We start from the raw sequence: 24,408 nt of genomic DNA, 5'->3' as shown, positions 1-24,408 counted from the left end.
CAGATGTGTGCGCAGTAGGCAGCTATTGATAAACTTAAAAACAATAAAGCATCTGGCTTCGACAAAATCTCATCCGAAATTTTGAAATTTGTATGTGTGAACTTAATTCATCGCCTTGCAAAACTGTGCAATACTTCTTGACAAAGAAAGTAAATTTCAATAGACTGGAGGTCTAGCATCATTGTTAAACTGCTGAAGAAAGGTAAACAAACGAAATGTACAAATTGGAGGGGTATCATGCTTCTGTGGGTATCAAACAAAGTCGTTTGCCGTGTTCTCATAAAAGAGATACAAGAAGCAGCAGGTTCTCAACAGAAGAACAGGCTCGCTTTCAAAGAGAGAGATTCTGCTCTATAGAAATATTTGTTCTGTGGAACAAAACGGAAAAATTCGTAGAATTCATCTGTCCACTGCACCTCGTTGATTAAAACAAACAATATATACCTAAAATCGTTTTGGAATATTATAAGCCTATATGAAATTCCTGTCCATCTCATTGATGCTTTTCAGAAACTTGTCTGATTCGAGTTTCTGTATCAGAGACACGACACCTCTTTCTTTAAAATTCTGACAGACATCAGACAAACATGCATTTTATCACTATTCTTTTTAATATTAATCACAGAATTCATAATGAGAAAACAACTCCAAATTGATTATGTGCCGGATTAAGAAATCAAGTCTTATGCACTGACTTTTGCTGACGATATTTTTCTGAAACACAACAAATTTTATAACCAATGATTACCAAGATGGGTGGAATGACCAGTTGTGTAGAGCTAAAAATAAATGTTGAGAAGACAAAAGCAACGTGATTAAAAGTGGCACTATGTGTACTGAAAATAGAGTGCAACGGAAGGTACTACAAGATGATCGATTTCCATGTCTCGACAATCTTATCTGTATAAGGGTTATGTTGATTCAGACATCAGGAGCAGAATTGCACAAGCTTCTACAGTCTTCAACGAATGCGATCCATATGGCAAACAGACTTTATAACTATGTCCACAATGCTGCGGCTGTAGCTGTTCTTCTCTATCAGCTACCGATGGCCATAAACGCATATGAGGTCTGGAAAATGTCAATAAAATCAGCACACAATAACAATATTTTTCACCAACGATACTTGATGTGAATTCTAAAGGTCAGTAATCGGGACAAAGCTTTAGATAATGAAGTGTAATGTAGCCCACAAAAAATTGTCGCTGGAAGGATACTGATGCTTGTGGGGCATGTTTTATGGAACAGTTCCCAAATCAACACTGTTATGGAAACCACTGGCTGGAGATGTAGCCGAAGACTTCGAAACCCGAGATAGAAAATTTTTGAAAAGGGGTCATTCATGCTTGGACATGAACTGGAAAGAAGGTGAAAACCCTGACAGCTGATCGAGTTTGCTGGAGAAAACTTGTAGCCTGATATGCATTTTAGCATTGGAGGACCTAAGTCCAACACGATGTAGCCACCAGTGGCCACAGTAGAACAGCACGCCTAACGCGATATGCCTGACCTGGAGTAGTGATAAAACATTCATCACAGTGTATGGCAGTCAACTTGCTAAGTAAATGACGCAGCCAAAACCTACAATGATTTTCTGCAAATTATTTAGACAAATCTCTTAGAAATAACCCAAGGAAAATGAACTTGCACCACGGAACGACGTAGTGATTTAAAATAGCACGTAGTTCCCCGTCCGCATTTAATTCTCGCAATATAGTGGGCAGTGACATTTCTTCGAGAAATGTATTATCTTTGGTGTACAGTTGGCTGAAGTTAGCCCAGGTGTTGTATGATGACAGGAGGGGGGAGTAACGCAGACGAACATGGGGACGTGAAAGTTGTAGGTGTGAATATGTGACAAAAGGGGGGGTTTATTATTAGTTATGTATTTCTATGTTTCATACTTTGTGCACTGAGTTTTAACACATGCCAGTCGCCTCAGAAAGCAGTGAAATGATGACATTGCGAGACTGGAGGCAAGCAATCAGGACGCCAACAGCATACCGTGTTGGGAACAGTACGTTAAGGATTCAGACACATTTCGTCAGCTTAATTGCTGTTGGTGTTTTGATATTATTATTAGTATTATATACTTATGGTCCATCTAGTCGGCATAAATTACGAAATATAGTTCTTACCCAAGACCACGCGTCTGTAGATTACAACATAAAAAATTTGTATTTACCTCCCATAAAGCAAGAGTTTTATAATTTTTCTTATCCATTGACCCCATCAATGACAACACCAAAGGGCGTCATGTTTCGTATTGGTATTATAAGTGATATGGATAAAAGTTCCAAACAGGCAAACGAAGAAAATGCTTGGCGAAGTTGCTTGAAAAAGGGGTACCTGACTTGGAATGCAAAAACGGAAAAAATGTTAGTGACCTGGGATGATGTGGAACCTTTGACTTTAAAATCCAACCTTGGCGAATCTGGCAGGGGCATGGAACTGTCAGAACTAGTAACATTTAATGCCAAAATTTTAGCGTTTGATGACAGAACGGGGGTGGTTTACGAAATCAACAGTGATAAAGTTATTCCTTGGGTGGTACTACCGGATGGTGATGGAAGGACTTCAAAAGGTTTGTAACTACATGGTACTGGTAAGGACGCTGGTGCCTTAGGCGTATAGTATGGAATACATGTGCTTACCTACATTACAGAATGCAAGTTACACTGCCGCTCTTACCAAATTACAGATAGTCTGACAGCCTAACTTTTTAAGTTGAGTGAATCTTTGAAAACTGACTGCGTGTATCCTTTGTGTAACTCTGTGCAACTGATAGTCCTGATGTAGAGGAGTTACCTGATAGTATATTCAGAACTTAGACATGTATTTATTGGCAATTGTAATACTGACTCCTAATGCAATGATGGACACTTTGTCATTTCTTTAATGGCGTGCATGTCAAGTCTAGTATTGTGTAAATTTTCATTTTGGTTTATCATTGCCAACTGAATTGTTTGTGGTAAGAAGATTGTTTGTTCTCCAGATTTGGATAGGGCCTAATAATAATATTTTTTAGATTATCAACCTGTTTACTTTGACTCCACTTCATTTACAAACAATATAGCTTTTTCATTGTTTTATCTTGGACTTGATAACATTTGCACACAACTAGAATTCTGCTTGTTCCTGTGGTTTCCTTTTTTTTCCCCCCCTCTCTCTATATTGGTTCTGGTGGATGATTTCCTCTGTCTTCTGACTCCTTTTTTGCTCATGTTTTCTTTTTTGTACATACTCTACCAAGTTTTTTTCAGTTTTCACATTTATAATTTTGTCATTTTGTATCCTTTGGTTGCTTGTGAAATTTGCACTTGTGCACTTTGAAAATGATCTTTTGTTTAAGACTCATGACTCACTTCAAGTTAAATTTTACTTATGGCAGCTGTGACATAATGTGCTGATTGCATTTGAATTTCTGTGGAGCACAGTGTGTGTTCTGTATGTTAATAAACCTTTGGGAGATTCTATCAGTGTATGATTCAGTGAGATTTTAATATGAATATTTAAATTAAAATTTAATTTATTTTTAACATTTAAATTGTGAGTTCAGTCAAGCAATTTGTCCACAGTTGAGTTTGGGGGGAGGTGGGAATTGGAATTTGGGCTGGATGCTGGCTCATCTGTATATCCAGAATAGTATGCTCAGGCTGATGAACCAGGTCAACTGAGCTACCAATACTAGATATCAGCTTTACCCTGTTACATAATGCTGGTCAGGTGTTAAATGTGCACAAACAGAGAAAGTAGAAAATTGACATTTCTTTTGTGTTTATATCAGCTTTTGAAATGTAGGTTGTGGTGACAGACTGATATGTAGCTACCACAGCCTAGGTTAATGTGAAAGCGTGATTTAAAATAAAAACTGTGGTAATAGTTTAATCTGTAGCATAGTTGGATGCCTAGGTTAATGCTTCATACCCCAACACTTTGAGCATATGTCCTCGAATTATATGAACACCCCAATTTGTGGGGACTGGTCGACTGTGTCATGAAAACTTGCTATCCGAGTCACAATCTTTCTTTGTCAATTGCAGAGATGATCATCCTCCCCACTGCCTGAAGTGTCCCAGCCTAATTAAGGACTACATAATCCAAAATTTAAGGTCTTTGCTTCTCATATTCGAAGCTCAGAAAAAGTAAGATTGCTTGCATTCCATCCTATTGGTGTCACCTTTCGCCTCTTGTGTGAGGTGCTTATCAGCCATACTTGGAGTGCTTACTCCCTCTGTTCCCTTAATGTTGACCTGTGGTAGTTGGACAAGAAAGTTAGCCCATAAGGCAGATAGGTCTTCCCCAATTCAGGCTGCTGTAAAGTCTTCAGGGATCTTGACCGTTTACACGTGATCGGTAGTGATGTGCGCTGGGCAAATGCCCAGTGAGCAGGGCATTTATAAAGGAGAATTTTACCTGCGAATTTTCCCAAAGCAGCTTTAAATGTCCAAAATCTGGCCATGTAGAAAAAAGTATTTTTTATCAATTTTTGTGATTATTGATAGCAAAATTATTACTGGATGTATTGGACAGCTGGCATATGTTTCTTGATGATGATTGTTCTTAAATGTTTAACCGTTTTCAATGAAAAACAAGAAAAGAGTGCTTTATTGTCAGATGTAACAACATTTGAGACAGATTATAGTTTCCTGTTCTGCTCCTTTCTTTACTTACTTTCTTATGACTGCACTGCTGCGAAGATAGAAAGAGAAAGCTGACTTAAAAAAAAAAATTAATAACAAAGAATCAATGTCCAAGATGTTGGAATCAATTGATTCTGACACTAGTTCCTTCCCAGAGAATCGGCAACACTCTGAATCAGTAGTTGATAAAAATACTACTTTCAGGCTAACTACTTAATACAAACTATACTTTATTTCAAAAATTTCTTTTAAACTCAAGTTTGATCTCATCAAAGAGCTCTCTAGTAACTCTCTCCTTATTCTCAAGGAGTTGTCCCAACTTATACCCAGGCATTTTACATCACTATTTTGAAGACAGAGATTAATATGAGAAAGAAGTTGGTCAGAGGATCCATCGAATAACATGGTAACGTGGTACTTCCTCACAGGCAGTGGTGTGCATCTACATTCTAAGTGGGGAGGAGGGGGGGCCAGAGAGCAGGGAGGTAAGATTGTCTGATGAAGGCAGCTATCTCAGTGTATGTAAATGCCCTGTCCAGAGCTAAAAAAATATTGCAAGTAGTAAGTGCTGGTGTCTTTCACACTCTTACTGCTATTATTTCCAATGTAGTATGGGGTGGGGGTGGAGGGGGGGGGGAGATTATTTATGACATTTATGTGAACCAACACACAGACCTCTCCAGATGTTCTGGGGGGCCAATATGAGAAGAGATCAGAGTGGTTCTGACAGATGCCATGGTAGCCTCAAAATGTTGGAGAATGATTGTCAGTGAAATATGTTTATTAAACAGCAAAAAGCTCGCAGAACAGGTGGGTATTACTTGTAGTTTTGGTATGTGATAGTAATAGCCATTCCACTTCCATTGAATTATGTTGAGGGCACAGTGGTTAGGCATGAAGCAGCCAAGGAGACAGGCCGGCTATCAGAAACAGCATCAATGAACATAGATTCTGAGTCGAATAGCTCAGAAGGATCTGGTGCCTCTGGGATCAGTGATGTAGCCTCCTCCTGAAGTACTTTTAAATGTTGGGAGTTTTGCAAGGGCTTATTCACTGTGGTAGCAGGAACAGAAGAGTATTAGTCAGCCCTGGAACGCAGTGGCTGTGGCTCCTACATCCACTTGCTGGTGTCGAGCTGCTGATCCTTAGATTTCTGGGAAGAGGGTCCCCTGAAGTGAATGCTGTCACCAGTAGATGCTGGAGAAGGATGGTGCTTCTCTGATCAGTAATGCAAAATGCCTGGGCATTTGTAAGTTGGAGCAAATACCCAAAATTCATAAATGCCTAGGCATTTATGCATTTTAAAGATTGATAGGTGGTGCTTATATTAAAAAAAAAATTAACTGATATTTTTTTATTTGAAAAGGTGTTTTGCAACACTGTTTCTGTAGTGGTTGGGTAACCAAGTTGAAAAAGCTGCTTGAGAGTTATGGCAGAGTTATTAGGGGGGAATAAAGTGGGCTGTAAATATAATTATACATTTTAATGAGGTCAATTCTTGGGACAGTACATTATAATAATAAAAAAAGAAAATAAAGGCTAGTTTATATTAAGTAGGTAGTCTGCAGGTAGTATTTTATCTTACAATATACAACCACAAAAAAATTAAAGTAAAAAAGTTTATCCATAATGATTTTAATTAGGGTTGTTGAGTCATGTGCTGATTCAGATCCCTTGAATCACCATTTCTCTAGGAATTGACTAGTATCAGAATCAAATGTTTCTAGTGTTCTGGGCATTGATTCTTTGTTACTGAGTCTTCATTAATGTTCTCATTTTACCTTCAAAGCAGTGCAGTCATACAAAAGTAGATAAAGAAAGGATCTCAACAGAAAACTATAGTCTGTTTCAAGTATGTTGTTACATCTGAGAAAGCTTTTATTCCCCCCACTGAAAACAGTTTAACATATAAGAACTCATTTATGATCAAGAAACACTTGCTAGCTGTTAGTAATAATTTTGCTATCAATAATCATTCTTCAGTAATATTCAAAGATTTGACCTAGATTATGAAGTGTGTTACATTACAAAGCAGTGACCTGAAGTATCTCCCCCCTTCTCCTCTCCCCCACCCTTCTCCTCTCCCCAACACCCTTCTCCTCTCTCCCCAACACCCTTCTCCTCTCTCCCCAACACCCTTCTCCTCTCTCCCCAACACCCTTCTCCTCTCTCCCCAACACCCTTCTCCTCTCTCCCCAACACCCTTCTCCTCTCTCCCCAACACCCTTCTCCTCTCTCCCCAACACCCTTCTCCTCTCTCCCCAACACCCTTCTCCTCTCTCCCCAACACCCTTCTCCTCTCTCCCCAACACCCTTCTCCTCTCTCCCCAACACCCTTCTCCTCTCTCCCCAACACCCTTCTCCTCTCTCCCCAACACCCTTCTCCTCTCTCCCCAACACCCTTCTCCTCTCTCCCCAACACCCTTCTCCTCTCTCCCCAACACCCTTCTCCTCTCTCCCCAACACCCTTCTCCTCTCTCCCCAACACCCTTCTCCTCTCTCCCCAACACCCTTCTCCTCTCTCCCCAACACCCTTCTCCTCTCTCCCCAACACCCTTCTCCTCTCTCCCCAACACCCTTCTCCTCTCTCCCCAACACCCTTCTCCTCTCTCCCCAACACCCTTCTCCTCTCTCCCCAACACCCTTCTCCTCTCTCCCCAACACCCTTCTCCTCTCTCCCCAACACCCTTCTCCTCTCTCCCCAACACCCTTCTCCTCTCTCCCCAACACCCTTCTCCTCTCTCCCCAACACCCTTCTCCTCTCTCCCCAACACCCATCTCGTCTCCTCTGCCCCCTCTTCTCCTCTCCTCTGCCCCCCCCCCCCCCCCGCTCTCTCTCTCTCTCTCTCTCTCTCTCTCTCTCTCTCTCTCTCTCTCTCTCTCTCTCTCTCTCTCTCTCTCTCTCTGTGTGTCTGTGTCTGTGTCTGTGTGTGTGTGTGTCGATTACATATCAAACAGTTGTGATGCTCGCAGACTGACAAATTTGAATGAAATCAAAAAAGTGCTGAAGCAGTCAGACTGCGAAACTGAATTCTGAAGAGTCATTGAGAACACCAGTTGCTGCTATGCAAAAAGACTTGTTATAAAAATTGAATGCTGAACAGTGCAGCAGACTTGACATAGGTAACAAGATTATTACACTTATACCAGTTTTGTGACCAAAAAACTTTGTCCTTTGAAGACAAAGCAGCATCAGTTTTTGAAATTCAGAGATACTTCTAATCTCCACTTCAAACACCTCTGTGACCTGTTGAACATATCAGTTCCACCCAATCTTTAACGATCTTGAGAGTTCCCTACAATATTGAGCGGCAAAAGTTTTATAGACTGTGTTTAATTACTCTATCCAACTGCCAGTGGATTGATTAAACTAATGTGAAGTGTAAAAGTATATGTGACTGTATAGGTGATAATTTCTGATATTTCGTGATGATGGTTAATGGGCGTAAGAGATGAGTCTTGAAACACAGTATTCCTGTTCCTTAAATTTTGTAAGCCATTTTCCTATAGTTGTTTACTTTCTGTTGTTTCAACCTGTTGTCATTTCTTTATATTGAACTACACTCATAGGTGACACATGTTTTTAGTTTACATTATGTATTCTGATTTTTGCGTTTTAAAAAAATCATAAGTTCTTTGGAGTCTTTTTTTTCACTTTGCTTCAGGGTTTCTATTTTTGTTGGGCTTAGTCTCATGTATCGGCATTCAGATCCTTGACAACGTTACTGTTCTTTGTCGTGTATTTTGATTACATTCATCACATTTTTATGCATTCATGCTAAATGTTACTATTACCACATGGCTTGAATTTCTAACATCGGATATTTGTATGTCCAGTTTCTCTTTTCAAAGTTGATTTTATTACAATCTTGAGTTTTAGAGGTAATATAAATAAACTAACATTTTAAGATGCAGTTAGATACTGCTTTTTTGATAAAATACGCTTATCAAAATTACTCTTTTTCAGGTTTCAAAATGGAGTGGGCTACAGTGAAGGATCAAACCTTGTACATCGGTGGCCTTGGTAAAGAATGGACCACAAGTTCAGGAGAGCTTGTTAACTTCAACCCTCAATGGATTAAAACAGTATCCGTGTCTGGAGAAGTTTCTCATATAAACTGGCGTGATAAGTACAACAAGATTAGACGTGCTGTAGGGATTGAATTTCCAGGTATCATCATCAGCTGCGTTGACGAAAACCCTTTGTAACAATGTGAAGAAAAATTGTATGCGCTCTCTCTCTCTCTCTCTCTCTCTCTCTCTCTCTCTCTCTCTCTCTCTCTCTCTCTCTCTCTCTCTCTCTCTCTCTCTCTCTCTCTCTCTCTCTCTCTCTCGCTTGCTCACTTGCTCGCTCTGAGGAGAGGAGCAGTTGAATTGGGCAATGAAAATTATGATGCTTAAACATTTATTTAATAAATAAGTTAAATCTTTGACATGATTGAGCAGTAAATAAAGGATGGATATATAAATGTTTACTATGAATTTGTGATATTTACCAAAATTGAAATTTATGTTAGTGTCCAAATATGCTACATTTTCGTAAGAAGTGTACAGACCAAAATATTTATTTCAAAACCCATCTATGATAGACTGACATGTGGCATATAGATACATGCAACACAAGTGTTTACTAGCTTTTGAGCTCTGGCTGTTTTTCTAGTAGAAAACTCACTCACTCACTGTAGCCGCAGCAAGTGTTTACAGGGCCACGGTACTGTGCATTTGGGTGTCTGCAGGGCTTCAAAGCTAATGAACACCATTTTGTGTGGCTGTATGCTACACATCAGTCTGCTATAACTGAGTGATTGCCTTCCAGCAATTTCCTTTATTGTTTTGTAATCATATTCAAACATAACTTACATTTAATGAGATGGTAACTAATTTCAGTACACAGTTCTCAGTTTTCTTTCCTTGGCACATGCTTAAAGGTAATCTAATGTCTCTGAACACATACACATTACTCATAAAATCATAAATAAGATTTATGGTTGCATGTTGAAGTTATTTTAATTTTCATACTTGAGCCAGAACCATTTACGTATTCGAGACTTCATTTAAGTTGTCCTGTTAGATAACATTGCTGTTTAAAATAAATTAAAAGCTTCTCATTAGTCACTGACCCATTGAAGTCACGCTTTCCATAAGTGCTATAATACCTTAGCGCAGGAGCATCATTGTCTGAAATGTGTGTTTGGGATACACAGTGCCCTTGTCCAAGGGCCTCAGTTCATTTGCGTGTCATGGACATAGCCTATTTAAGTTGAACCAACTTGCACACTTGCAGAAAAGAAGGGGAAGATGTGATATGAAATGTGCAGAATGTGATGAAAAGGTATACAGTGAATATGCCAAAATTACCTTTACATGTATTCAGCTTGCTGTTTTAATCCAAATATTTAGAGAGTCTGTCTTCCTGTGTAAAAATGTGTTCTAGTATTCCTTTGATCTCTTACTTTTTCCTAAATGTTAGAAGTATGTTCCCACCAGATTAGTACATAAAAAGCAACTATATGCAAAATATATTGCATCTACACACAAACTTTGTTTTGAAGTATGCATAAATTCCTCACACAACCCATTTTTTAGCAAGGAAAAATGTCAAGATGTGACAGTATCGAAGTGCATCTCATACAGAAAGTGGTCTAAAATCCAGCAGCCTCTGAGATTTATATCTTATCAACCTGTGCAGAGTAAAAAAATTGCTTGCTGTTTGTGCCCCATGCCACTGAGTAAGTGACAACAAAGTGAACCACCACCTCCAAAGACAATATTTTACATGAGTTTATGAAAATTATTTCCTCCCAAATGTATCACACTTTTGCAAGATGTCTGGAAGTAGGAATTTGGAGAATTTACATATTTTTATATTAGCAAATGAAAGAAATGGTTTCATGTGTGAGAAGAAATGTAACACACAATTTTGCATCTAGAAGAGATAGTTTCTGTATTAGTTTACTGTAGACAAAAGTAACAGCTCATATTGTTTACAGGGTACATGATCCATGAAGCAGTTTCATGGAGTACATACCATAAACGCTGGTTTTTCCTTCCAAGACGTTCCTCAAAAGAAAAATATGATGAAAATCTGGATAATGAAAGAGGAACTAACATGATTATCACAGCTGATGAAAACTTTGATGATATAAAGGTAAAAAATCAGTAATACATTAATAAAAGTGTAATAGTAACGATAAATTGATACTATGTATGTATACTCCTAGTCATATTGAATAATTGCTTCATAATGTTCTGCAAAATTAAATTTTTGGTCATAACAAGTTTTCAGCTTCCTAGGCCATCACCTGGTCCCAGTTGTAAACTGTCTCACTGATAGCTTCCAGAGGCAACAGAAATTTGATTATTCACCAGATTAAAAAAAAAAAAATGCTGTAATAATCCACTCATTAATATAAGATTATTATGTTAAACGTTTAACACTATAAGGCAAGTATTAACATTAGAAACTGTGTATATGCCTGGAGGCAGCCAGAATAAATTCATCCACTATTTGAGAGTGAAAGCACTTGATAACTTCCAACAACCTTTACAAATAATTTCAAAACTTCACAAAACTTTTTCACATTGACATCTTTCACAAATGATGGAAGGAAAAAGTTTATTGCTTAATCTTTTTTGCTGTTCGTGCAGTAAAACTGCTGCATCAAGCATGAAGTTTTAATTTTATTACTTATTTCCTACTACTCTGTATACAGTACATTTTGCAGACAGTGTCTACATGTACCAAAAAAGGTATCAGCAAAAATTACCATTGTGCAACACATACCTCTGGAGATATGACATAAACATTGAGATGCATGCAAAGCCATATTTTTCTTAAAACTGAGTGTAGATTATGCAGACTAGTTTCAAAGTTCCGGGAGAAAAAATAAAAACTTTGAGATTTGCTGATGACTTTGTAATTCTGTCAGAGGGAGCAAAGGACTTGGGAGAGTGGCTGAATCGAATGGACATTGTCTTGCAAGGAGGTTAATATAAAATAAACATCAACAAAAGCAAAACAAGGATAATGGAATGTAGTGAAATTAAATCAGATGATACTTAGGGAATTAGATTAGGAAATGATATACTTATAGTAGACGTGTTTTGCTATTTGGGCAGCAAAATAAATGGTGGTGGAAAATGTAACTGGTAATGGCAAGAAAAATGTTTCTGAAGAAGAGAAATTTAAGATCAAACACAGATTTAAGTGTTATGAAGTCCTTTCTGAAAGTCTTTGTGTGGAGTGTAGCCACATATGGAAATGAAAAATGGGTGTTAAATAGTTTAGACAAAAAGAGAAGAGAAGCTTTTGAAATGTTGTGCTGCAGAATAATGCTGAAGATTAGATATGTAGATCCTTTAACTAATCAGGAGATACTGAACAGATCGGTGAAAAAATAAATTTGTGGCACAGCCTGTAAAGTAGAAGAGGTTGGTTGACAGGTCTTATTCTGAGACATCAAGGGATCACCAGCTTAGTATTGGAGGGAAGTGTGGGAGTAATAAACATAGAGAGAGAGACCAAGAAGTGAATACTGTAAGCACTCAAAAGGATGCAAGCTGCAGTAGATATTCAGAGATTTAGAGACTTGCACAGGATAGAGTAGCGTGGAGAGCTGCATAAAACCAGTCTTCGGAACTGATGACCACAACAGCATACTCGTCTAGTATTTGGGTTAGTGACTGACCACAAACTTCAAACATAATTGAGTGTTTCTAAACTTTCTCTCACTTCAATGCTAGATATAAAATATTTGACCCCATTGATTCATTTATAAAGTAAAAAGTTTGAAGCAGGTTTATACATGGGAGTAAGATTTGTAAAGAATAGAAGAGTTTACTGGTTTAATATGAACCTGGAATTCAGTATCATGTTTTTGTTCTACAATATTTCCAGGAGGGCCATCCTTCAGCTTTGCTTAACGAAGTATAAAACTTCACACTCTTAAGCCATATGAGTGGTTTTCTGTTAAAAAGATTATTGGCAAAGGTTGAATTCTTCTTTCTTAATCTCATGCCTCTCTCATGTTCAGATAATCTAATTGCCATAGCTCTGACAGACTGGCCGACCAACCAGTATATACAGTGTGATTATAATTAAAGTTCCAGGTCCAAAACACTGTAAGCATAAGAACCATTGTTCAGAATTACATCAAATTTGAGCTGAATATTATCAAATAGAAGGGAAAAGTTGTGTAAACAAATAAAAATTTGCAAAAATCTTACCCTCAGATGGTGCTGTAAGTGGCAGAATATGCATAGAATGCCATGTACACATCTGTTCTGCAGTTTCCGTCTGAGCTGGTCGGCAAGCCTATCTCAAGCAGGATTGTGTGTTGCTGATAAAGTTCTTCTACTACAATGGTGACTGCGCGCTAGTAACTCTGCAGAAGTTCTGGACACTCAAGGGTACGATAAGAGGCATTTATACACTGCTGCCAAGGCTCTGGAGAAATGATTGCACTTCAAAAGACCCAATCTTTTTGAATGTCCATGTGGTTGTGGGAGACAAAAAACTGATCTGCCATCAGTAGGTGTGGTTGCAGTATTGCATGTGTGATTGAGTGGTGGTGTGCAAACATGCAGTGCATGGGGAGTTGTACGAGCTTTGGACTTGCCTGTGGACATGGTACATAAAATTTGACAAAACATCCTGCTTTGCTATCTATACAGAATTACTTTTCAGAAGTTGCTTCATGCTGACCTGCATGAAAGGCAAATGTTTGCTCTAGAATTTCTTGCTTGCATGGAAGTGGACAATGAATTGCCATGGAACATTCTGTGGACAGATGAACACCATTTCTGTCTGCAAGGACATGTCAATACACAGAATTATACAATATGGCCAACACAAAATTTGCATGCACATCAGCCAATACTACTTCATTCTGCAAAGGTGACTTGTTTGATGGCATTGTTTATCATAGGGCCATATTTTATGAAGGAAATGGGTCCTGCAGTTCCTCGTACCTATAATGCCACTGGTACACACTGAGTCTTGTGCACCAACATTGTTCCAACCCATCAGCAGCATGGACATGTGGGTTGGACCCTTTTTATTCAAAACGGCACTACTCTGCACATTGCACAGCCAGTGAAACAGCTGCTGCAAAGGAAATTTTGAAACTGCTTAAACTGTCAGCTGCCATTTCTGTTGTACAAGACTTCATACACAACTGTAAGAGTAGGTAGCCTACAGAGTGGTGCGACAACTGTTATTTTAGGAGAGCTGGACAGGAGCAGAAATGATAAGTGAGCAAATTAACATAGTAAAAAGAAGATTTACTGAACTTGTATTTCTGTAAGCATACAGAGGCTCATTACAAATAATGCAGCTCGGTGTCAACAAGGAAGAGGCTCTCTGAACTAAAGCACAAATAGTGGTGTCGGAATATTGACTTGGCGCCACCTGCATACGTCCCATAGTGAAGAGACTCAAAGCACGAATGAGCAGAGTGACTGTCACTGACCATACTATACTGCAGAGGTAGAGGCGGCTCATGGTCCAGAGCTGCTGGAAGTGTGGCTCAGAGTACAAGTGCCTTTGAGTCTGCCAGATCCCACCCTAATGCTACCAGTGAGTGATGGAAACTCACAATTCCATTGCTAACTTTGATGCTCGTGGGTTGGTTTCTGTACATGATACCACAATTTCCCTATAGCCTGGCTGTACAGATCACATGATGTTAGTCAGTGTGACTTCTAGCTGTGGGGTTATCTGAAACTTGCTCAGATTACAAATGTACCTGAATTGAAGGTATGCATTGCACAACACATCCTGAATGTGATCTGTGAGACACTCTTATCTGTTGGGGAAAGTACTGTTTCTTGATTTCAGTTGTAGCAGAAAACTGTGAACAGCTTATTGAACATGTCTTACACCAGTCTCTTGGCTAATAACAGATTTAATTGTTGTTTTGTGTGGTTTTTGGTCTCAGAACAATTAAAAACTAATATTAGTGTTGCTTTTTATGCAGTTTTGGCATCAGGATAATTAAAAACAGATTTTCCTGTCTGATATCTTACAACCTTGCTAAGGGGATGGGCTTACCTGACTATAAGTACCAGAACTGTTGAATGCAAAACTTATGTGATCATGTATGTTGCACTGTAAGGTTAGTTTAATGTGTGAATCACACCATAGCTGTTGTATTGTGGTTCATGTGTCATTTGTAGCAGAACCTATTTCCATTATGGTGCCTACGATGCCACATAGAAGGGGAGACATTTTTGTTAGTTCTTTCTATTTCTGTAACATTTTGCTCTTCTCCAATAATATCCCTTTAAAGTATGACATCATTCTAAGTACTGGTTCTTTTTTTTGTGTGTGTGTGTGTGTGTGTGTGTGTGTGTGTGTGTGTGTGTGTGTGTGTGTGAATAATATGGATATATTTCACAACAAAAAAAACTGTGTATTGTAAGCTGACCAATAGACCACTACTATTAAAGCACTGTAAACTGTGGCAAATTCTTAAATTGTATTTTAAATATATTTAATGAGTCTTTTCCTACTAGATCTTGTCAAATAAACATGAATAGTAAACTTAAATTACACCAGGAACAAAAATTTCAAGTGCTAGAAAAAAGATAACCACGTAATGAATTAAAATAGAACAGAAATCCTGATTTTGTTATATATGTCAAACATGATAATGTTTTATTTGGGAAAGCTGTAGTAGCAGGTAAAAATGGCAAATAGTACATTTATTCTCAAACCTAAAAGTAAGCAAAAGCATTGTGGTCACTTGTTCAGTCAGAATTAGGAGCCAAAGTCAATAGTCAAGAGATTTTGAAAATTAAATTTGGAAATATTATAATAAATCCTGTTCAGCTGTCAAACTGTTTCAACAAATTCTTCTTAAATGCAGCAAGATCAGAGGTAGATATGGCAACTTAACAAGACAAAGCAAATTTCATAATCGTGGTAAACAAATGGAACTCATCTTTTAAAGTGTTTAAAAGAAGCATCCAAAGGGTTGTGGAAAATGAGAAACTGTCTTAAAAAAAACCTCGTCTGGGTGGGATGAGATACCGACTTCTGTAGTCAAGTGTACATAACATAATTTCACAATGAGCTATCACTTGTCATTGATGTTCATTAAATTTTATTTACTGACAATATGTCAACTCTAATTGGAAGTGTGAGATACCTGAAAGAATTCCAGGAAGTGTCAAAAATACTCTAAAATGTCTTGCATATTGATTCTGCCAAAATGTAACTGAAACTAAATGTAACTGAAACTAAATGTAACTGAAACTAAATGTAACTGAAACTAAATGTAACTGAAACTAAATGTAACTGAAACTAAATCTACATCCATACTCCGCAAGCCATCTGACGGTGTGTGGCGGAGGGTACCCTGAGTACCTCTATCGGTTCTCCCTTCTATTCCAGTCTCGTATTGTACGTGGAAAGAAGGATTATCGGTATGCTTCTGTGTGGGCTCTAATCTCTCTGATTTTATCCTCATGGTCTCTTCGCGAGATATACGTAGGAGGGAGCAATATACTGCTTGACTCTTCGGTGAAGGTATGTTCTCCAAACTTTAACAAAAGCCCGTACCGAGCTACTGAGCGTCTCTCCTGCAGAGTCTTCCACTGGAGTTTATCTATCATCTCCGTAACGCTTTCGCAATTACTAAATGATCCTGTAACGAAGTGCGCTGCTCTCCGTTGGATCTTCTCTATCTCTTCTATCAACCCTACCTGGTGCGGATCCCACACTGCTGAGCCGTATTCAAGCATTGGGCGAACAAGCGTACTGTAACCTACTTCCTTTGTTGTCGGATTGCATTTCCTTAGGATTCTTCCAATGAATCTGTCTGGCATCTGCTTTACTGACGATCAACTTTATATGATCATTCCATTTTAAATCACTCCTAATGAGTACTCCCAGATAATTTATGGAATTAACTGCTTCCAGTTGCTGACCTGCTATTTTGTAGCTAAATGATAAGGGACCTATCTTTCTATGTATTCGCATCACATTACACTTGTCTACATTGAGATTCAATTGCCATTCCGTGCACCATGTGTCAATTCGCTGCAGATCCTCCTGCATTTCAGTACAATGTAACTAAAAGTAAAATGTTGCACTTAGGAGCTAAAGCATTAGAATGGAGTGAAATAAAAGCAACTCACAATTATCAGGATTTCACAGATGCAAACAGTGTAAAGTTCTTAGGCATAAATCTTGATAAAAATCTAAATTCAAAGGTTGTCTGCTTAGCAAGTAAACTTAAAAGCTTAGCATTTGCAGTGTGTGTTTTGCCATGTTTCACAAATATAGACAACAGAAAGGTAGTCTATCACCACTACTTTGAGTCAGTTATTCATTATGACATAATCTTTTGGGGAAATTCAACATCATGAGACTCCTAGTATTACAAAAGAAAATAATTAGGAACATGTGTGTTGCCTGCAAAACAATGGTTATCCTGTTGACCACTGTTATTTAAAAATAGTTATATGGGGTTTAAAATTTACAGTGAATTAAAAGGCAGTAATGTATTTAAACAGAGCTTGGGGGACCGATGACCTTAGCAGTTTGGTCCCATAAGAACTTAACACAAATTTCCAAACATAATGTTTATGTAATCTCCCCCCATTAGTATGTTGGTCACTAAATTTTGGTGAAACATGCACACACATCTCTTCTTATCTCTGCAATATGTTGTAATGACAATAATGAAATGTACTTGTGTAAAACTGTAAGTACTGAAGGACTATTTATATTTATTTTATAGCATAATAACTATTACTAAGTCTGACTGCTTATGTTCATAAGTAAGGTTATGTAGAAAACATTCAATGTAAAAGTCTCTGTGGAGCATCATAACTGATTGTCATTTATCTTTCCTTAGCACTTAAATCTTCAGTGTGAGATCATTTTTTCAGGACCCAATGTGTATAGTTTCTGATAACGCAGTCAAGTCTGTGACAGCTGAATGCAGTCTGATTTTTGACCCTTCTGGATCAATGTTGAAATCATTCACCATAATCTAAATCTTCAAGAAAATTTTGGCACAGTCTATGAATTTCACTACTTTTCACTACTTTTAATCATTACTGCTTCTTAAAATTGATAACATCATTTTTATATCTTTGCATTAAATCCAGATGAGTTGGATGTGATTTTTAGTAAGTGTTTGTATCCATAAAATTAGTTTTCAGCAGGAATTTCACACTGGGGTGGGCTTTGGAACTGACATGGCCATTTTTTTTTCTCACTTTACATAACACAAGCATATTGCTAGTGATATCTGGTGCCATTTTTTAATTCTTGTTCATATTCTAAGTATACATTGCATGTTGGTTACAGAAGTGAGTTGATTGTCACCTTTGTTGTAAGATCAAGGGATGCAGGGAGAAAATAAAGCTATGATATTTCTTCATGTACTTCATCTGTAAATCTCTTGTAAGTGAATGTCTTCCTTTGTATTGTGTTGCCCAGTGCACATTTGTAACTTTATTTATTTTTTACAGGTTACTTTCGTTGGGGAAGTTGTTCCTACCCATGGATTTTCATCTTTCAAGTTTCTGCCAGGAACTGATGACAGTATAATAGTAGCACTCAAAACAATGGAGACTTCTAAAGAGGTGCGGACATTTGTTATGGCATTTACAGTTACTGGTAAAATACTGCTTAAAGAAACTCCTGTTGCTGAGATGAAGTATGAAGGCCTTGAATTTATTTAAAATTCCTGTTATATTAACAGGGTGAAGTTAACTAGTTCATTTTGTACACATGCCTGCAGGCATGATTAGAGATGACCTCATGGATGAAAAGAAGTACAGTCTTCTGTACTGAATAGTCATAAGTGTCAGTAATGAAATTTAGAACATTACATTAAAATTTGTAATCACCATGATCTGCATGAAGTTAATGCAGAATAGTATGTAAAAAAAATGTGGCTGTGCTAAAGAAAGTAATTTTATTCTTGAATGTAAGTGTATGTTGTATATTGTTAAAAAATAAATAATTTATTTCTGTAATTAATGTAAAATTTTTTCATTGTACCAATTCCATGTTAGCTGTATCAGCTACATTTTTCAAATTATGGCAATTCAGGACCACCTATAGTGGAAACGACTAATTTTTTATTTCTCAAACATCAGTACTTTTATTCAGGTCACATTCTTTAGGCTGTTAAGTTCTGTATGACCTACTTTTCATTGTTGTATAGCTTGATATAATTATGTCCTGGTTCCAGTGCTCACCTGCTTGCTCATCTGTTGCAGAAATACGTACAGAGAAATAGAACGTGTTTTTAAAGAACAACTCTAACAAGTTCCAATGAGATTTAATACATTGCTCATGTTCTTGTTCTGAGCTTGGTATAAACATATCTGGCCAATTAAAAAAGAAGCTATTTGTGAACTGGCAGACCTGAATTTCAATGATGAAATCTACAAATATGAGTGATGGTAGAGTTTTAAAAATAGGCACTGTTGAGGAACTTGTTAGTGTCGAAACATTATTGGAGTCATTAATAATTCCTTTCCAAAAATATAGTTATAACGCTATTCCTGTTAAGTGTGGATGATAAGATTTTGCGAATGAACATGGATTTTCATCAAATTATCAGCATTTATTTTTTACTTGAACTATAATTATTAGTAAAGGATTAGCGTGATTCAATATGACACTCATTTGTTTCTGGGCAAACACTTGCTAAAATAGTAGAAAACACACACACACACACAAATGATTAAGTTTTTAATGGTAAGAGGTACGTTCCTCTGACGAAAATTAAAATAGGCAGGATTGTTACCCAGTAATGCCATAACAATCATTCTCTAGTTGTGCGTATGTTTCTAAACTGGAAAAAGCATCTTATGGAAGGACTGTCCCAGAAGTACCAGACCTGATGAGTCTGGTAGAATGTACCAGTCTTATAAAGCTAACATCTGAAGTTAGATAATGTTAGACAATGCTATACTGTTTGGTATTTGTTTGGCAGCCATCAGTTGTGAACATTCAGCAAATTTGTAAATATGGATAAAATGGTAATTATGTGATACAGCATTCTCATTTTAAAGGCCGCAGTCCAGCTTAGGTTACAGGCAAGCTAGATTCTGCTCTGGAAAAGTCCGCTGCTTTGTTTACAATAAAAAAATAGTGAATGACACAGTTTAAGCATGGCTGTACTAGATGGCAACATAGTGTGTCAACCAAATGAGGCATCCATGTGAGAAACTGTGAAGGAAAGCCACAAAATGGTTGTGGATGATAACTGGGTGAAAGTGCACAAGCTAGTGAACATTGTAGGCATTTCAAAAAGTGCTGTACACTGCACACTGACTGTAAATTTGAACATGAAAAGGTTGTGTGCTTGGTGTGTGCGGCATCTACTCACAATGGAGCAAAAGCAGTGTTGTTAGGAGGTTTCAGTTGAGTTTTTGGTGATGTTTCCCTGTAATAAATTAATATTAGCATTTATTCGTAACCATGGATCTGTCATGTCACACCTGGGATGACCAAAAAGTCAAAACAGTGGATTGAAATGGAAGAATCAGCACCAGAGAAGGTGAAACCAGTTCCATTTGCAGGCCAGGTCATGGTGTCATTTTGTTGGGATGAGTGTGGGATAATTTTCATTGTTTATGTTCAGAAAGAAAAGTAATCAATGAGGAATATTATGCAAACTTATTGCAGCAACTGAGTGATTAATTCAAGCAAAAATGGCCATGTTTAGCAAAAAATAAAGCTTTGCTTCATGAAGATGATGCACTAGTTCACATATCTGTTGTCACCATGGCCAAAATCAGTTAGTTAAAGATTGAACTGCTTCCTCATGCTTCACCATATTTAGCCTCCTCTGATTATTTTGTTTCCAAATTTGAAAAAATGGCTTGATAGTAAAAGATTTGCCAAAAATAGAGGTGGAGTCTGCATTTGATGGCTGTTCTGCAGAGAGTGACAGTTCTCACCATAAACAGGGTATAGAAGCTATTGAACATTTCAAAATTGTATCAACATGAAAGGAGACTGTGAAGACATAAACATGTGTTTTCCCAGTTTTCTGTGTTTTATTTGGTAGGTTGGGTACTTCGGAGACAGCCCTCGTATCGATCTTTAGCTGCTGTAGCTCATCAACACCAAATGTTACCAACCTGTCCTAATGGATGCATATGTCATTCATCCTACAACAATTTTTACTGTTATTTCACACAGTGTTGCTTGTCTGTTAGCACTGACACTCTACAGGAGCGCTGCTGCACTGTCATTAAGCAAAGACTGTTGGCCACTCTGGTGTCCGTGGTGAGAGGTAATGCCTGAAATCTGGTATTCTCGGCAAAATCTTGACACTGTATAGCTCGGAATATTGAATTCTGTAACTATTTCCAAAATGGAATGTCCCATGCATCTAGCTCCAGCTACCATTCTATGTTCAACCAGTTGTGCGGCTACAATCGTGTTGGACACCTTTTCATGTGACTCAACTATGTGCGTATCTCAATCCCACAACTTTTGTCACCTTAGTGTATGGGCACCACTGGAAAAAACATTAGTACATCCTTTTAGAGGTTCCCTCTTCACTCGAGCTTTATTGTTGCAACAGTGAATAGGAGTACACGAAATTATTATGTTTACAAATCAACAGCACAAGTGGTTCTGAGGTACTAGACATCAAACCATGCTGGAACACCCATATTAGTATATGATGTAACCTCCCTGGACTGCATTGTTCACACTGACTCTGACATCCAGTTCCAGGATACGTTGTGCCATGTCCACTTGACCTGTTCATGTTTTTCTGTAAGAATTGTTGGCCATCAAGTTGCATGAATCGCTGCTCTTCCCAGTATATACCAACTTGCTACATTGGAGACAATTAAAGAGATTTTCCTGGCCAGGGAAGTTGCTGCATGTCTCTTAGAGCACGGTGAGTTTCACTGACAGTATTGTGGTGAGCATTATCCTGTTGGAACAACACATTACCTTCTTGTTGCAAGAACAGGTGTAACAGCATTCTACACACACACACACACACACACACACACACACACACACACACTGCTGGTTAGGGACCACTACAGAAACACAAAAGATGAACAATAGTTAACTTATTGCACCCCAGACCATAAGGCATGGAGTGGAGCCAGTGTATTTTGGACAAGTGCACATACGAGACAGCACTCACAAAATCTACTTCAGACGTGTGAATAACTACCACTTGCATGTAGGTGGAATTCGCTTTCATCACGGAAGACCACAGCATGCCAATCCTTCTTGCAGGTGCTGCTCCGATGGAAGTGCTGCTCTGATGGCACCAGTCAAGAAGGGGCAGGGGACAAGAGGAGAAGATTAGCGAAGTCATTGGAGATGGAGCACAAAACTCTGATTACAGAAGGATGGGGGAGGACATCGGCTGTGCTCTTCTTAAAGGAATTATCCTGGTATTTTGACGGTGTGGTTTAGGGAAATTGCAGAAAACCTAAATCTGGATGGCTGAACGGGAATTTGAACAATCATCATCCCAAATGTGAGTCCATTGTGGACACCAGTTGAGCCATGCAGGTCATTGCTGTGGCATTAGTGGAAGATGGTCTACAGATGTGTGTGCCCGTAGTCCCACTGCTAATAATTGGTTTGCCACAGTTTGTGTTGATATGTGTGGGCTCATAAGCCCCCTTATCCGTGCTGTGATGGCTCTACAACTTGCCATTGCCGCATGTACAATAGAATGATCCTTCCAGGTGTCTGTGCTATGTGGATGTTCAGAACCTTGTCTAAGGGTGTAAGAATGTTCATGGGACCACTGACACCAGCATTGTTGCACGACTATGCAGCACATCCATGTTTTTGTTGTTGTTGTTGTTGTGGTCTTCAGTCATGAGACTGGTTTGATGCAGCTCTCCATGCTACTCTATCCTGTGCAAGCTTCATCTCCCAGTACCTACTGCGACCTACATCCTTCTGAATCTGCTTGGTGTATTCATCTCTTGGCCTCATTGTGTGGCAATTCTCTGAAAGGACCATCTCGCCATTCAGTAGGCCACAATTTGACCCCTTTCAAACTCACTCAGTTGGCTCTAGAAAGCACAAGTGTGTCCCTGTGGCATGGTTGCCTGCTTGCTTCACATGTATGCAGCAAATTAAGCCTTCTGGCTCTCCCCCATGTGGCATTATGCTGTTATCAGATCAAAACTGAAGTCATCTTTCAAATTTTTTTCCAGCAGTGTAGAAGCAAAAACAGAATTACTGTGCCACACGATCCTGTAAGGGACAAGTAGATTTAGAGAATAGTGCGTGGACCCAAGTGAATTGGGTACACTGTACTTGTCCCTAGGTCTATTTTACTTGTTGCAAACAAATGTCCATTGTTCCTGAATAAGAAAATTAAAATGAGAGGCTTATATAGACTGTTATGTTCAATAGCTCTCCGCATGAAAACTTTTGCATTAGTACTAGCAAAATCAATGACATATATTTTTGCAGAGGCATGGTATAGATACTAAAAAAAATTAATATGGGTATCTACATCTGACAATCATCACAAAAAATTCAGCAACTTCCTTATTAAAAAAATATGTATATATTTTTCCATGTTTTTAATTTTATCTCCACACTATTCATCTATTTTCTGTAAAATAATAGAAAGTACATACATGTTATGAAAGGGAAGTTGCTACTCACCATATAGCAGAGAGGCTGAGTCACAGATAGGCACTACAAAAAGACAATCACAAAATAAGCTTTCGGACACCAAGGTATTTGTTGAAAATACATGCACACAGTGGCATTGATATGAAACTGCTTCGGATGCAATCCAGTTACAAATGTAGAACAGTGTAGCAAAAAGGAAAAAGTGTGTGTCAATGTTCTTTATCCATCAGTTGCTACAAAAGTACAATATGAGCCTGGGAGGAGCTGACATTTGTGATCAGATGGTGGAGGCCTGCAGAACATTTATATGGACTCTGAAATGCATTCATCTCATAGACCTTGCATCAATTCCTGGACAGGATGCAAGGAAGCTTGTCAAGTTGCTGGAGTACTTGTGAAGGATAAACTACATTTTTATGGTTTCAGAATGGCTCTTGAAGAGTCACTTTTGTTCTCTACTAAATGAAGGCCTTCCACTGAAAACCCTGATAATTGGGCAGCACAGGTTCCTGCAAAAAAAGTACGACCTGCTAATCAGCCTTTTTTGGACAGAAGGCTCGATGAATATGCACACTGGCCTACAGTTGATGACTTGTCTACTGCAGGATGTTGTAGAAATGCAGGTTGTACAAAGTGAACAAAACACGGTGTACCAAATGTAATGTGTATTTGTGCCTTTCAAAAATTCAAACTGTTTTGTAACATACATCTACATCTCCGCCACCCAACGGTGTGTGGCGGAGGGCACTTTACGTGCCACTGTCATTACCTGCCTTCTCTGCTTGTCGCGTATGGTTCGCGGGAAAAACGACTGTCTGAAAGCCTCCGAACGCGCTCGAATCTCTCTAATTTTACATTCGTGATCTCCTCGGGAGGTATAAGTAGGGGGAAGAAATATATTCGATACCTCATCCAGAAACGCACTGTCTTGAAACCTGGCAAGCGAGCTACACCGCGATGCAGAGCGCCTCTCTTGCAGAGTATGCCACTTGAGTTTGTTAAACATCTCTGTAACACTATCACGCTTACCAAATAACCCTATGACGAAACGCGCCGCTCTTCTTTGGATCTTCTCTATCTTCTCCCTCAACCCGACCTAGTACGGATCCCACACTGATGAGCAATACTCAAGTATAGGTCGAACGAGCCAAT

The 24,408-nt window shown here is 38.4% G+C and overlaps 2 protein-coding genes across 2 annotated transcripts in view; one reads left to right on the top strand and one right to left on the bottom strand.

The window, feature by feature from the left end:
• Positions 1–1,726: 1,726 nt before the first annotated feature.
• LOC126335322 (soluble calcium-activated nucleotidase 1) lies at positions 1,727–18,638 on the top strand. Its single transcript, XM_049998479.1, has 4 exons — positions 1,727–2,584; positions 8,611–8,814; positions 10,634–10,791; positions 18,129–18,638. The coding sequence occupies exons 1-4, from the start codon at positions 1,927–1,929 to the stop codon at positions 18,339–18,341; spliced, it is 1,233 nt and encodes a 410-aa protein (XP_049854436.1). The 5' UTR covers positions 1,727–1,926; the 3' UTR covers positions 18,342–18,638.
• The window catches only part of LOC126335323 (uncharacterized), a 21,744-nt gene continuing 12,471 nt past the window's right edge, over positions 15,136–24,408 (bottom strand). Inside the window, exon 2 of the mRNA XM_049998480.1 lies at positions 15,136–16,411. Within this exon, the coding sequence (XP_049854437.1) occupies positions 16,065–16,411 (347 nt within the window). The 3' untranslated portion in view covers positions 15,136–16,064. The remainder of the gene's footprint in view (positions 16,412–24,408) is intronic.

Source organism: Schistocerca gregaria, chromosome 2 (assembly GCF_023897955.1).
Source record: "Schistocerca gregaria isolate iqSchGreg1 chromosome 2, iqSchGreg1.2, whole genome shotgun sequence".
Classification (NCBI taxonomy): domain Eukaryota; kingdom Metazoa; phylum Arthropoda; class Insecta; order Orthoptera; family Acrididae; genus Schistocerca; species Schistocerca gregaria.
The sequence above is the reverse complement of the archived record's forward strand: the minus strand, read 5'-3'. Positions and strand labels throughout refer to the sequence as shown.

What these genes read in the sequence shown, in the direction of transcription:
- LOC126335322 (XM_049998479.1), top strand. Translation starts at nt 1,927, where the DNA reads ATGCCAGTCGCCTCAGAAAGCAGTGAAATGATGACATTGCGAGACTGG. An exon ending in TGTAGGGATTGAATTTCCAG is followed by an intron (nt 8,815 to 10,633) that starts GTATCATCATCA and finishes TATTGTTTACAG; the next exon opens with GGTACATGATCCATGAAGCA. An exon ending in AAAACTTTGATGATATAAAG is followed by an intron (nt 10,792 to 18,128) that starts GTAAAAAATCAG and finishes TATTTTTTACAG; the next exon opens with GTTACTTTCGTTGGGGAAGT.